Source organism: Ixodes scapularis, unplaced genomic scaffold, assembly GCF_016920785.2.
Source record: "Ixodes scapularis isolate PalLabHiFi unplaced genomic scaffold, ASM1692078v2 PGA_scaffold2__306_contigs__length_199485367, whole genome shotgun sequence".
Lineage (NCBI taxonomy): Eukaryota > Metazoa > Arthropoda > Arachnida > Ixodida > Ixodidae > Ixodes > Ixodes scapularis.
In genome coordinates this window covers 167267624-167281288 of record NW_024609857.1, presented here as the reverse complement: position 1 = coordinate 167281288, position 13665 = coordinate 167267624, and the positions used below count along the sequence as shown (strand labels likewise).

The following is a 13665-nucleotide window of genomic DNA, read 5'->3' as shown; positions in this document are numbered from 1 at the left end:
CATGTATACCAGCCGACTTACATTTCAGTGTTACTGGACCGAAGCAAATGAGTTCAAACTATGGCTGCATTGGGCAATGTCCATTACGTGCTGTAAAAGCTTTATTCTCGCTGTCTTGCCTATCCACATTGAGCCGCTTTGGGGAAACCGTCCAATTTCTCGCTTTCCGAGTCAGTCGTGAAAAGTGTAGGAGGAGCGCCTGGGTAGGCGTCATGGGCTCGCTCCACCCCTGGTTTGAGAGAACTGGGGCTCTAAACTCGTCAAACACGAGGTTAGGGCCAAAGTTCACGGAACATACTGATTGGGACTATCCCAACAATGACTCGGCACATTTGTCACCAGCGTCCGATTGGCACGCTCCGTGAACTTTCGGCTCCAACTTCGTGTTTGACGAATTTAGGTACCCTGGGCTCAGAAAGAGAAAAAACATGTGGCTCTCTAGTTGATTAAATACGACAACCAAATAAATACGGCTGACTCGACTCTGACTCAACTCTGCACTGTAGAGTTACCGCAGTAACGCTGTTGAAGCATAGCCAAGTTTTTTCATAATATTTGTAGGTGGTTGTTTTTGCAGTTCATTGTATTCTTGAGTTTGGTAGGTTTGTTAAACTCGGGAGCATGTATTTTCATCAATCTGTTTTTGCCAATGTGCCACTTTTTTATGCCATTTTATGGGAATGATATTGATTGTACGATTGTAAACAGCATTTTCTCTGATCTGAACTTTAATTCTAAAAGGTCTATGTACCGTGAGTGTTATTCTTATAGCCATTTTCGGGCATATATCAAGAACAGATGTACAGATTTTAGAAAAGAACACTTGGTCATTATCATAGGGGCTCGGTTGCTTTTCTGAGAAACAGGGCGTTTACAAGATGGAAAGAAATTGTTGGCTGAGATTACTGCTTGTCTGTTGTCAAAGAAGCGAGCCTGAAATGTGAGCCTGCTTGCCGCTCACATTTCAGGCTCGCTTGAGAGGGCTTGCAGGGGTTTCACTGGCATTCCCTTTGGCATTTGTTGGTTGGTATTTCCAGAATGAGGGCACTTCCTGCCGCATTCTTTTAGCAGCTGTTGGGAGATCTCACTATGTCCCTCCTCGGTGTCGCGTGTCCTGTCTGGTTTTGCCTTCTTTTTTCGCGCTTTGCGAGTCCATTCCTCAGAGGCATTATTCCTTAGGATTGTTGCCGAACTCGCCCTGTGCTCCAAGGCCAGTGGAGGCCAGTGCCGTTATCGATTTTCTTTATCGTTGAGTGTCAAAGTCGAAGGGAAAATTGCCGAAAGGCAATTTTGCTAACAATTCTGCACATTCTTTGTTGCATTTCTTTTCAGCGCTGTTCATGCTACCAATTGTGCACCCGTGCCGTTGCATGTGGCCACCCCGTTTTTTGTCACCTTGGGAAGTCTGAAAAGTCTGTAATTAACCGAGTTTATTTGAGCCCACCACAAATCTTGTTTTAATTTCTCGCTATTTTGCTGTAGTTTTATTGGTGCACTGATGTTGCAGAAAATTTTTTTAGCACCTGGTAATTACATGAGCAAAAAAATTACCTTCCCACAAAAATTATTTTCATATTGTTTTATTGCATTTATTAGAGGGCCCCAACACGTGCCCCTCCCCCTCCCATTACATGGGAGGGGGAGGGGCACGTAAAAAAAATTAAAATGTGTAAAAAAATGCTGTACGGACAAAAAAAAATGTTGGCAATAGTTTATGTTATTTTGGATGTAGACCAAGTGGGCAGGCAGTGTGAGATGATGTGACTGATTACAAAACAATTTCGGATGATACGGCATTTCTAAAGGGAGCGGGGTCATCGATGCGCACGGCACGGTCTGGGAGATTGTTCCATTACGCAACGGCGAGGGAAAGAGACGTTAAAAGTGGAACTAGCAATGTGACGTACGCTGGGACGAACGACAAAGGCTCTCGCGGCACATTTGGGATGGGCGTACGAGATGTGGGGGCTGGCGTTTGAGGGCAGCGTTTGTTGCAGGACGACGCCCGGCAGTTCTTCACAGTGGCCGGGGCAACGTCGTCGCAGGAGTGCGAGATCACGCCAGAGCTGGCGTCGATGATGAAGCGCCTGTGGCAGGACCACGGGGTGCAACACTGCTTCTCACGCTCCCGGGAGTACCAGCTCAACGACTCTGCCTCCTAGTGGGTACCTCCCTCTCTCCACCTCTTTGGCTTTTTTCCAGGCACACGAGACGCCCTTCCTGTCGTCTTCAGCTTGTCGGCGGCCACGGCAATTGGAAAGGAGACGACTCTGACGGCTATGTTCAGGACTAAACTGGCGACAATGCGGAGAGCAAGTGCGTCTGCTTTTTTTGCAGGAGTTGCGGTGGCGTCAGGATGACGCCAAGCTCCGATTGGCTCTGATTGAAGGATAGTGGGTAGACCTCAATAAAGGATAGTGGGTAGGTGTACCCGCTATCCTTCAATGAGAGCCAATCAGAGCTCGGCTATCTGACGTCACCGCAACCCCTGCAAAAGAAGCAGGTGCACTTGCGCTCCGCATAACTCGAACTATTTGCTCGCCTTTGCGACCCCCACGTAGCCGAACGCTCGATCGGCGTTGGGCCTGCATTCCAGCCGAATGCGGGTCCAGGCTGCCCCGGCAGGGAAGGGGATGCTTTTTGGCTGAAGCTTTGCGCGTGAAAAACGGGCCGGACGAGGTTCCTCGCGTCAGCTATTGGCGACTCCGGCGATGCCACGCAGCAGAAATGCCCAGAAGCTCCGAGAGAAGCTTGTTTTGCTACTTTGGTCCGCTTTTGCCAGTTGCTTCTCGTAGGCCATGCAGCTACACACGCTTTTAGGGCAAACAGCTGCGGCTGTGTTGCAACGAGATGAGGGAGGGGTCTCTTTTTCCTAAGGGGCAGGGTAAGGTACCTGTCGCTGTCTCGAGGGCAGGAAAATGAATAAATATAAATGAGGAAAGACTATATAAATAATCCTAAATAAGCAATTATTAAATACAGGATTGAAAGTTGCGGTAGAAAGTAAAAAAAGAAGACTGGAAGGTGGATGAATACAACTAGGTTATTTAAAAGTCTACTATTTAGCTAAAAACCGTGACATTACACAACGTGAGAATGCAGAAAATTTGCCAGGCGTGAATCTAAGCGCATAAAAGCTGGCATCTTCCAAGGGGGCACGAGACTAATTAGAATGATAGAACTGATGCTGGCAATATGAGAGAGATATGACACGGGAGACTAAGCACACTATGAATGGGCATCCATTTTAGCATTCGAAGTTACACAGGTATGAAACAGGGGACTAGTAGTGGTGGTGCTGGTGAGGACAATCTCCAGTGAATAGGACAGGAGGCCATACAATCAAAAAGAATATTGGAGCCCTATGCCTTTGAATGGTTGGTCAATTTGAACGTCACTGAGTGTGTTTTTGAACGGGGTGGACCATTGATTGGTTCGAAAGCCCATCCTCCTGCCTGCCAACTTATTCCAAGACCCGATTTTTGTGATTCGCATACCACTGCAGTAATGTGATTTCTGCGCCAATTGCGCCAAACTGCGCCGAGGGGCTAACACTGATACATCCTGCTACATTTTGCCAAATTATGGGTAATCTGCGCCAAGCCTGTGCCAAAGGACCATTTTTGGTCGCCTTTGAAAACCGAAACTAAACTGAGTACCGTAATTGAGCATGCGTGAGCTAGGTGGCGCAAGCGGCCGCCGACACAAAGTACCCTGCTTGAATCGTCCATCCGGTCTTGCATGGTTTTTCTCGTCTCTCGTTTCGTGCTCTCGTCGTCTCATAGGTCTCATCTCACATCTTTTTAAAACTTGCAACGATAGCGTGCGCGGATGTTGCGACGCAAGCACGCCGGGTACCAGCCATGCCGTCATGCTGTGAAACGAAGCCACGTTTTTGCGCGGCGGAAGTTACTTTGTGGGCTGAAACACTCGCTCCTGAAAGCAACGGCCATGGGAAAACTGTACTTGGTTCCTGCCTACCAGTACCTGTCACCGTGGTCGCATGACGTCGGGTGTTGCCGTCCCCACGTCACTGCAAATATGGTGCTTTCTAAAATGAAACGTAAGGACCGCCGCAAGGTCGACATTCCTGTTCTTGTTTAAATCATACGCTACTACAAATATCCCTCTTTAATTCAAAGACTGCTGTGCCGAAGTATTGATTACCTAGGTTTCTCTCGGTAAGCCTTCTTTTGAAAGCGACTTCGGTACGTGAAAAATCTTCCGCTAAAGGAAGTTGATGAAGAGAAGTGAGCTAAAGCAAAAAAGGTAATGTCTGCACACTGAACCCGCACAGCGCGCTTGTTTGTCTCTAGTTCAGTCATTTCACAAAGCGCTTCAAGAACTTTTTGACCTTTGCCAGGCGGGCAGGCTAAACACACAGAAAAGAATGTCAGGGTCAACCTAATGCTGTGATAGTATTTACTACTAAGCTGGTCATTTTCAAATAAATTTTAATATGTGTAGTTTGGTTCTTATTTATCTATAGCGCGTTCATATATAAGTATAATTTAACTGAAGCATTGTGAAATGTGTCATGTTATTGGCATTTCAATTACATGTTGAAAGACTTCCCTGGTGATCTAACTTGACCATAATTGATTTATTGTGGCGAGCAAAGTGCCCTTATTTGTCCAGCACTTAAAACTAATATTTTATTTTTTCTAAGAATATCTGCTTCAATAGCCACTTTTTCTGCTCCGAAACACTGTTTTGGCAGCTCCAAAAGCCACATTTACTGCTCCAAAACACTGTTTTCACTGTCCCAAAGGCAACTTTTGCTGCTCCAAAACACTGTTTTGGCTGCTACGAAAGGCGCTCCAAAACGGCTTAGGCCAATCACATCACTGCACTCGCAAAAGGTTAATTGCGCTAAGGAGTAGCGCAAAACGTCGTTATTGGACAAACAATATTCAGACTCCCCAGTTCGTTCGGCACAGTACACCCACACCCATCCATAGGATAATTTTGTGTAGGCCCCTTATCAATATTGGAAATAGCATAGCAAGAGTTATAACACTTTTATCTATGCTGGCTGTCCTACAAAGGTAAATGGACCAAACTATTTGTGCAGAGTGAGTACCTCTGTCTTGTGCCACGAAGAACTCTGAACTCTGAACCTTTTAGTTCATACTGTTCCCAAACTTCATCTTTGTTTATTTATATGGGCATCTATGTTTTTGTGCCTTTTTCAAAAAGATTATATTGATTATTACTTCATTTAATTTTAATAGTGCATTACTAAAACTAGATACCCTCAATAATTTCCCCTTTAATGATATAAATGAGATTTTACTTCACGTAAAGCATTTGTTTTTAAAAAATTTTTCCTTTTTTTTAAATATTTTTTTAGAGAACTTTGGACGTCTTTTTTTTCTCCTCCTCTTTTGGGAGTTAAGCGTCAGTTGTCAGTTAGTGCTCTTTCGTGTCTGCATTATTTTTCCTTCCTCGCCATTTTGCGCTTTAATATATTGAAGTGGGTAGTTGGGTCGATTAGTCTGTTTCAGAGCATCAGAAGTTATTTTGTGTGCATGTAGTTTCCTTCATTTACTCTTTCATGGTTGCAATCGTCCAGCAACCTCTCTCTCCCCCATCACTTGTGCCGAACCAGAAGGGGTCCCCGCAACTTTAGTGGTGGGGAACCACCGCACTACGTCATTCACATTGGCTGCAGTGTTTGTTTATGACTGAATCTTAATATCTTTACACCCTTTATTCGAAGGGAGGGTGACAAAAATAGTCCCCACCACCATGACTGCTTCCTAAAGCACAAAAATTGATCTTGTCTCGCCTTGAAAAAATAAAAATGATGGATTGATTTTACTGATTAATCCTGCTCTGCCTTCGTAACAAAGAAAAACAGATGTTTTTGAGAAAAAGAAAAGGCAATGGTAGGGTTTCCTTTGCAAAGCAGCCAATACACTCGGTGACACACCAGAGATTTCCTAGAGAATGGACCTTGTGCTTTTGGCTTTTTGTAAACTCGCTGTTTTTGCCTGCTTTAAGGGGGGACATGGGGATTGACCATAACTTCATCAATTTTTTAGACAACTGAATGAAATTTGGAGCACATGCTACTTACACCAGTACAAGTAACTGTGAAATTTTAAGTCTCTACATCCAAATGTTCCCAAGTTATGAAGGCATGCATATCTCTCGCTTGTGCAACAGAGCCTCACTTAACAAACTGTATCAGAACCTTGAAACCTTGCCTACATGTGCCCTAGACATGCCCCAAGGGGGAGAAGCTATTGAAATAATTTTACGGTTAAATGAATGGCAGTTTTGTTGATAACTTTTTGGGGTCGCATGTATTGGCAACATATGACAGCTAATCCTAGCATCACTAATCGCAAGAGTATACTCTGGAAACAAAAATAGCTTCTTTCCCTGTAAATAACATTTTGGATCATTTTGATGCAGACGGAAATAAAATCGGATGATTGGTTCTCAAGATATCCAAAGCACGAGCAGCAGATGTAAAACAAAAATGTTTATTGGTAAAATGCAAAAGAAATGGGGAATAGCAAAAATGCAAATGAAATCAGTATTTTAGAAGGCGCCGGCACAGTACTGCTCCTTCTCCTTCAGTCCCCTCTTTCTCTTGGTATTTTCAGACAGATATTTTGCCTTCCGGAGCCTGCGGGCATCTTTCTCTTTTGCACGTTGCAGCGTCTGTGTTCCAAGTCTCAGACTTAGCCCTTGGGAAAGCTCTTCAATTGCACTTTCATTCCCTTCATTGACCCTCAGGATGGCTGTGTTTATGCCGTCCTGTACTGCAAAAAGGGAGGCGTGCTGCTCTTTTGGCAACAAAGACCAAATTACATTGTGAAGAGACTCGGCGCTGTTTTGAGTCTTAGCCTCAAGGCATCGTTGTAGGAGGGCTGGGTCAGAGAGCCTCTTGTATATAGGAAGCATCGCAGCACACACATGTTGAGGAAGCTTGTGCCTGTCTGGAGGTGGCTCCTCTCCTCGTGCCTTAGCATGCTGCTGTTTGCACCACGAGTCTGGTCCTTGGGGGCACATGTCACGGTGTGGGTTGTCGTCCGTGGAGCTGACGTGATAGAATGTCGTTATAACCGCTCTCTGCATCTCTTCAAGGCTGGAAGAACTGTTTTTTATTGCAAACGAGTAGTAGTTTGTTAGCTTTTTGATGAGGTCTTGAGTCAGTCGGCCCTTTCCTCCCAATGGCAGCTCTCCTTTGTTTTTTTCGACAATTGCTCGCAGTGCAGAGCCCATACGTTTCGACACATGGTTCAGACATTCTTCTTTCTTGATAGGTGTAAAACTGTAAGTCCTGTTCTCAGTGAGTGCAAGAAAGGTCCTTTTGTAATTCTCCGCTGCTGTGGGGTCAAACAAGCCTTGAACGCCTTTGGACCTCACTAGATCCGCGCTTACATGGATGGTGTCGGCCGGCTCCGGGGCAGAACCTGCCGATGGGAACGAGACGACAGGCAACCGATCTCGACGGTGACGAGGGCAGATCTGAGGCGAGCGCCTCGAGCAGATTTATTGTTCATATTTTTGGTGGTCGAATCATGTCTTGCCGCCACGCGGCCCGTGGTTTTATACAACACGTGACACGTGCAATCGGCGCCTTGTAGGTGGTGCCATCTCTGAATGAAGGACGGCCGTAAACATAATCACTACATTCTCCTTCCTTTATAAAAAAAAAAGAAACGTAAAATGAAGACAACATATCTACAGAATCGTAGTAACAAAAATACCTGCACATAGTATATAAAAAAATCATTTTTTTTTTAGAGCGTATATGAATAATCCATCAATCTCCCCTCCATAAAAAAAAACAGTGCAGCGGTAACACAGACAATTCCAACTGTTGAAAACCGACACACTTAGTAAATTGTCTATAATACACTAGACAAAAAAAAAAAAAAAAAAAAAACAGGCATTGTTGCTACCTTAAGCTGGGCACAACACTGTTCAGTTGAGGCACAACCGCGTGGAAAGTCCCATTACAGTGCAAAATAGTTCAGTTCGCGAGAGGTGACATTTAAAAAAATCAGAAAAAGTCGCTTCAGTTCATTGCACATGATAATTTCCAGATGAAGAAAACAGATTACTGTTTCCATAAAATGAAAGCACGTAGTCCTTCAGTCGCTGTGGAAGTCTTCTTTCACGTACTGGCCGACTGTAGAGTTGAGTTGGCGTAGTCACGGTTGCTTCCGGGACGCAGGGGTGAGTACTGCTACCGTTCACGCTCTCTTCAAGGGGAGGTATGGAGGAAGGTGTTCCCGGATTAGATACAGCGGGGCTGCTGGTCGCCATCGGGATGAACGGTTGAAGAGGATCTTGAACCTCGAGACTTGGGAACACAGAGTTAGACGAAGGCACCTGCGGGGATGGAACTGGCACAGCAGGTTTAGAGCTGCAACTAGCTCTACTTGTAGCTGGACTGCAGACAGGATCGGGTGGAGCCGTGACAGTAGGGTTGCCCAACGGAGAATTTTGTCTTATCGGAGCAGGTTCGTTTTCATCTTCATCATCCCAGGAAAGATCTGCATCCTGCTGCTCTGTTGGAATGAACGCTCTTGTTAATTTGTCGGCATTCCATATTCGCCCGTCAGCGAATTTGTAAGTGGCCGGGCCCACTTGAGTTTGAATAATTTGTGGCGTTGAATACTTAGTTTGTAATTTATTATTGTGTTGTGGTCGATAAATCCAGACTGCTTGGCCAGCGACGAACCTCGGCCACCGAACAGCCTTTCGAGAGTCCGAGTACGACTTCATGTTCTGTTGGTAACTACGCACTCTCGCATGAAGATCAGTCCGGCTTGACGAGACAGCTGGAGCTTCGGGGGTCGACATCCCTTGAATGTCTAACTTGGACCTATGGGTCCGTCCATGAAGCAGTAGGGAAGGTGCTTGGCCTGTTGCCGAGTGGGGAGTTCGTCGGTAAGCTTCCAGGTAGTCCCGGACAGCATCCGGCAGAGGGCGTCCTTGTACGGCGGCTAGCTGAAGACATGACTTTAATACGCGATTAAACCTTTCCACTTGGCCATTTGCTTGAGGGTGATATAAAGATGTTTTGGAATGCTTAATTCCATGCTGGTGTAGAAATTCTTGAAACTCGTGTGAAACAAACTGGACGCCGTTGTCCGAAACTATTTCGCAAGGAAGACCCTCGCGGGCAAAGACAGTTTTCAGGAAGTTAATAACAGTTGTTGAAGTTACTGATGCCACCGGTTGCACTTCCGGCCATTTTGAGTGATAATCTATTAGTACGAGAAAGAAACGTTGACTCGGAGGTGCGTGTTCAACCGGTCCCACAATATCCAACCCCAGCTTTTCCCACGGTTGTTTGGGAAACTCAACTGGTTGCAATGGTGCAGGTGCTCTCTTTGCAGTTTTGTCAGTTGAGTTACATACTGTACAATGTTGAATCCGTTCTTTGATTTCCTGAGACATTCGGGGCCACCAGTACTTGTCTCGGATGATGGTCGTTGTCCGGGAAATACCTTGGTGCGTCTCGTGGCCCAGTTGGACGATGCGGTCACGTAACTGTTCAGGTACCACAATCTTTTCCCCTTGGAAAAGGATCCCGTTATGTAAGGACAGTTGATCTCTTACATTGAAGTAAGGTCTCAGGTCGGTCAGGGCGAAGCTATCATCCGGCCATGATGAAAGGGTATATCGAATCACACGAGGAAGGACAACATCTGTGGTGGTAGCTTCTTGAAAATCCGTTAGTGTCAAAGGAAGCATAATAAGGGAAACTACGTCCTCTTCGAACTGCGACCCGTTTTCTGTGTCTGACACAGGAAGTCTGGAGAGGGCATCGGCGACCACGTTGTCCGCCCCTTTCTGATACTCCATTGTAAAGTTATAATTTAACAACCTTGCTGTCCACCGAGTGATCCGGAGAGGTCGAACTCCAGACCCTTTGTTAGAAAGTAAAGTTACCAAGGCTTGGTGATCGGTGCGAATTACGAAATGACGACCCCAAAGGTAAACATGCCATTTTTCGCAGGCCCAGAGACATGCCAGTGCCTCTTTTTCTCCGGTGGAATACATGCGCTCAGCGTTAGTAAGTGAGCGTGAGGCAAAAGCTATTGTCCGTAGTTGGTTTCCTATTTGTTGTTGCAACACGGCACCCAACCCATACATGGAAGCGTCAGTGGATACCACGACTGGAAGCGTCGGATCAAAAAGAGAGAGAATTGGTGCATTTTTAAGGCACCCTTTTACTTTCCGGAAGCTGGCCTCTACTTCTGGGGACCAGACAAAAGGAACGTCCTTGCGAAGTAATCGACGAAGCGGCTCTACTAGAGTGGAACAATGCGGAATAAACTTGTTGTAGTACTCCACAAGTCCTAAGAAAGCTTTAAGCTTCGATGGATCAGAAGGAGCCTCAAAGTTTTGAACATCGTCTACCTTAGACGGGAGAGGAGCTAGCCCTTCCGTGGAAAGACGGTGTCCTAAGTACGATAGTTCTTGAACCCTGAAAACACCCTTACGGTTCAGCTTCATCCCTGCGCGTGAGATGCAGGACAATACCTCTCGTAGGTTTTCGTCATGTTCTCTCTGCGACGAGCCATACACTATGATGTCATCGAGATAAAATCGGACACCTTTGCAGTTCCTCAAAACCTTGGACATGATGTCTTGAAAGGCCGCAGGTGCTGAAGCCAGTCCAAAACAGACTCTTTTAAATCGAAAAAGGCCTTCATGAGTGATGAAAGCGGTCAAATCCCTGCTTTCCGGGGCAAGTCGAATTTGGTGGTAAGCTGAGGCCAGGTCCAACTTAGAAAAGTGGGAGGCTCCTTGCAAGGAGTTCAATAGTTCTTCGATATGTGGTAAAGGAAAAGAGTCGATGACGATGGCCTGGTTCGGCGCACGTAGGTCCACGCACAGACGAATACTGCCATCTTGTTTCCTAACCACAACAATGGGCGAGACCCACTCAGACGCATTGACGCGCTCAATGATGCCTTGATGTTCCAACCTGAAAATTTCTTCAGATACCGCATCACGCAACGTGATGGGCAACCGACGTAACTTAGATTGAACAGGTGGCACGTTGTACCGCACCTTGACGGTATGGGTGTGATTGTGCACCAAACCCAGCTCCGGGCTAAAAAGATGCTGGAAGTCTTCGAACCCGGGAGGAAGCTGCGATACGTCCCGCGAAGTCGAAGATGCGGAGTGCGCAACAGCTGTCGACTGTGGGGTTCTTGATGAAACTTCTAGGTCCACTTGCTTGTCGGGTGACGGATGTGCCTGTGATAGGTTAACACCCGGTTGTGAAGAAAACAGGATGCCGGGGACATCTGACGAACTTGGCTGGTGCGGTGGTTGGCGGGACGAAACAGTGAACGGCCGGCGCTGTGGAACTTTAACCGACGTCACATCCTGCTGGGGGTCCGGTCTTCCGTCAGCTGCGTTAACATAAGAGCAGCTGTGATCAGCTCCCGACAGAGTAATTTGCAACTCGCGCACAGCATCGATGCCGAGTAAGGAACGTCCATTTTGACAGACATAGAACTCCAGTGATGCAAAACGGTTCTTAAAAACGACTTGGCCAGTGAAGCTTCCAAGGACAGGAATGGTTTCATGCATGTAGTGAACAAGTCTTCGTGCAGGTGGATGTAACTGAATCTGTCCGGAGCGATTAATGTCATTAAAAATTCTCGCGTTTAAAATCGAGACGTGGGATCCGGTATCGATCAGGAGCTTTAAAGGTAGTCCATTTACCTGTACATCAGCGATGAAGGCATTTAGTCGGCTTCGGTCGACTACAGGTCCCTCCAAGGTCCGCACAGGGGCGTCGTCGACGGACGTGACGTTATACTGGTAGTCGCAGTCGTCGTGCACTCCAACCGTGGCTGGGCCGGATCTCCACGGAGGTGAAGGGCCGTGTTGACGTTCATGGGCGTGGTCCCGGGAAGGAAGGGACGCTTGTCGTTGATCATATACGAAGGAATCTGATGGTGGTTGGCGACTCCTACAAACAGCGGCGAAGTGGCCCATCTTCAAGCAACGGAAGCACTGAGCGTGGAGTGCCGGACAGACGTCACGCGCATGGTTGCGACGTCCACAAAACCAGCAGAGGTCGGGGCCGCCTGCTCGCTCGCCCATTCGTGAAGGAGGAACGTCACGACGCTGTTGAGGACCCACTCGCGCTTGCGGCCGCGGTACATGGTTGACTGCTGGAGGGCAGGGAGTCATCCGGGACGTCCTTGGTGTTGGCGTGTACTGACGATAGGGCCAGGTAGAAAAACCTGGGTGGCAATCTTGGTTGAGTACCTGGGATGCCAGTCGCCCTTGACCATCTTGATATCCCCGTCTTGGTGCGTGCGCCTGTTTGAAACGGGGTTGCTCGATGTACTGGACTTCACCGGAGCTTGAAGATGTCCCCGATACCGACGTCTGGCGTTGGTGAAATTGTTCGGAGGTCCGAGCCAGTTGCTCGAATTGTAGAGCGAGCTGTACTGCCCGGTTAAGTGTAGGTACCGCAGTGCCAACGCACTCACGTAGGATACGGTCCTGAACTCGTCTGAAATCGAGGCCCTCAAGGAACACGTCGCACAGATGTTCGTCTAGTGCAGTACCATATGCACAAAAAGAACCCTGATGTCTTAGAGCAGCCAGAAATTCTGAAACTGTCTCTCCAGGCAGCTGAGTCCAAGAGCGCAGTTTCTTGCGCTCCAAAGCAACACATCCCGAAAATTCAGTGTTTTTCGAGCGCGGCTAAAAACGCTTCAAACTCGTTCAGATGCTCCGTTGCCGGCACGGTGTTCAGCTGAAAAGCAGAGACAGTGCGCTGCCCTTCTACTCCCAACATCGAAAAAAGGACATGCTTCTTCTGAGCCGGCGAAACGTCGTGGATACCGGTAGCATGAAGGTACGAAAGAAAGGCCTCCTTCCACGCCGGCCAGGCCTGTACAGGTGTGCCGGGAACGGCCAAGAAGACTGGAGGTGGAGGAATCGCCGCCGCGATATTAGTCAATGCTGATTGAGCCATTGTCAAGTAGGCTTAGATGGGCATGTGCATTCTAATATCCCATCCTCGTCGCCATTTTGTAATTCTCCGCTGCTGTGGGGTCAAACAAGCCTTGAACGCCTTTGGACCTCACTAGATCCGCGCTTACATGGATGGTGTCGGCCGGCTCCGGGGCAGAACCTGCCGATGGGAACGAGACGACAGGCAACCGATCTCGACGGTGACGAGGGCAGATCTGAGGCGAGCGCCTCGAGCAGATTTATTGTTCATATTTTTGGTGGTCGAATCATGTCTTGCCGCCACGCGGCCCGTGGTTTTATACAACACGTGACACGTGCAATCGGCGCCTTGTAGGTGGTGCCATCTCTGAATGAAGGACGGCCGTAAACATAATCACTACAGGTCCTGCTGTTACCATTGGACACCATGGTTGTATATCTCAGGTCGTGCTTTTCAAGAGAACGACCAAACAAGATAAGCGCTGCTTCCACCTCCATTTTCCCAGATTTCACCTTGGTGTTTTTCCGGCACTTGCGATCCTCCTTCCATCCGGCATAGTGCTCATCCTCTGAATCTGGAGCAGCCCCTTGACATCCGAGGCAAAAGTTCGACAGAACCATAGAGTCAAGCACCAGACCAGTGTAAAACACTATGAGACATCCCACGGCATTGTGGGAGGAGTGCCCCCGGGTTTTCCACGT

The 13665-nt window shown here is 47.4% G+C and overlaps 1 protein-coding gene across 1 annotated transcript in view; it reads left to right on the top strand.

The window, feature by feature from the left end:
- The window catches only part of LOC8034422 (guanine nucleotide-binding protein G(i) subunit alpha), a 70702-nt gene that overhangs the window by 38255 nt on the left and 18782 nt on the right, over positions 1–13665 (top strand). The window contains exon 4 of the mRNA XM_029972539.4: positions 1998–2161. Coding sequence (XP_029828399.1) covers positions 1998–2161 — 164 coding nt within the window. The remainder of the gene's footprint in view (positions 1–1997; positions 2162–13665) is intronic.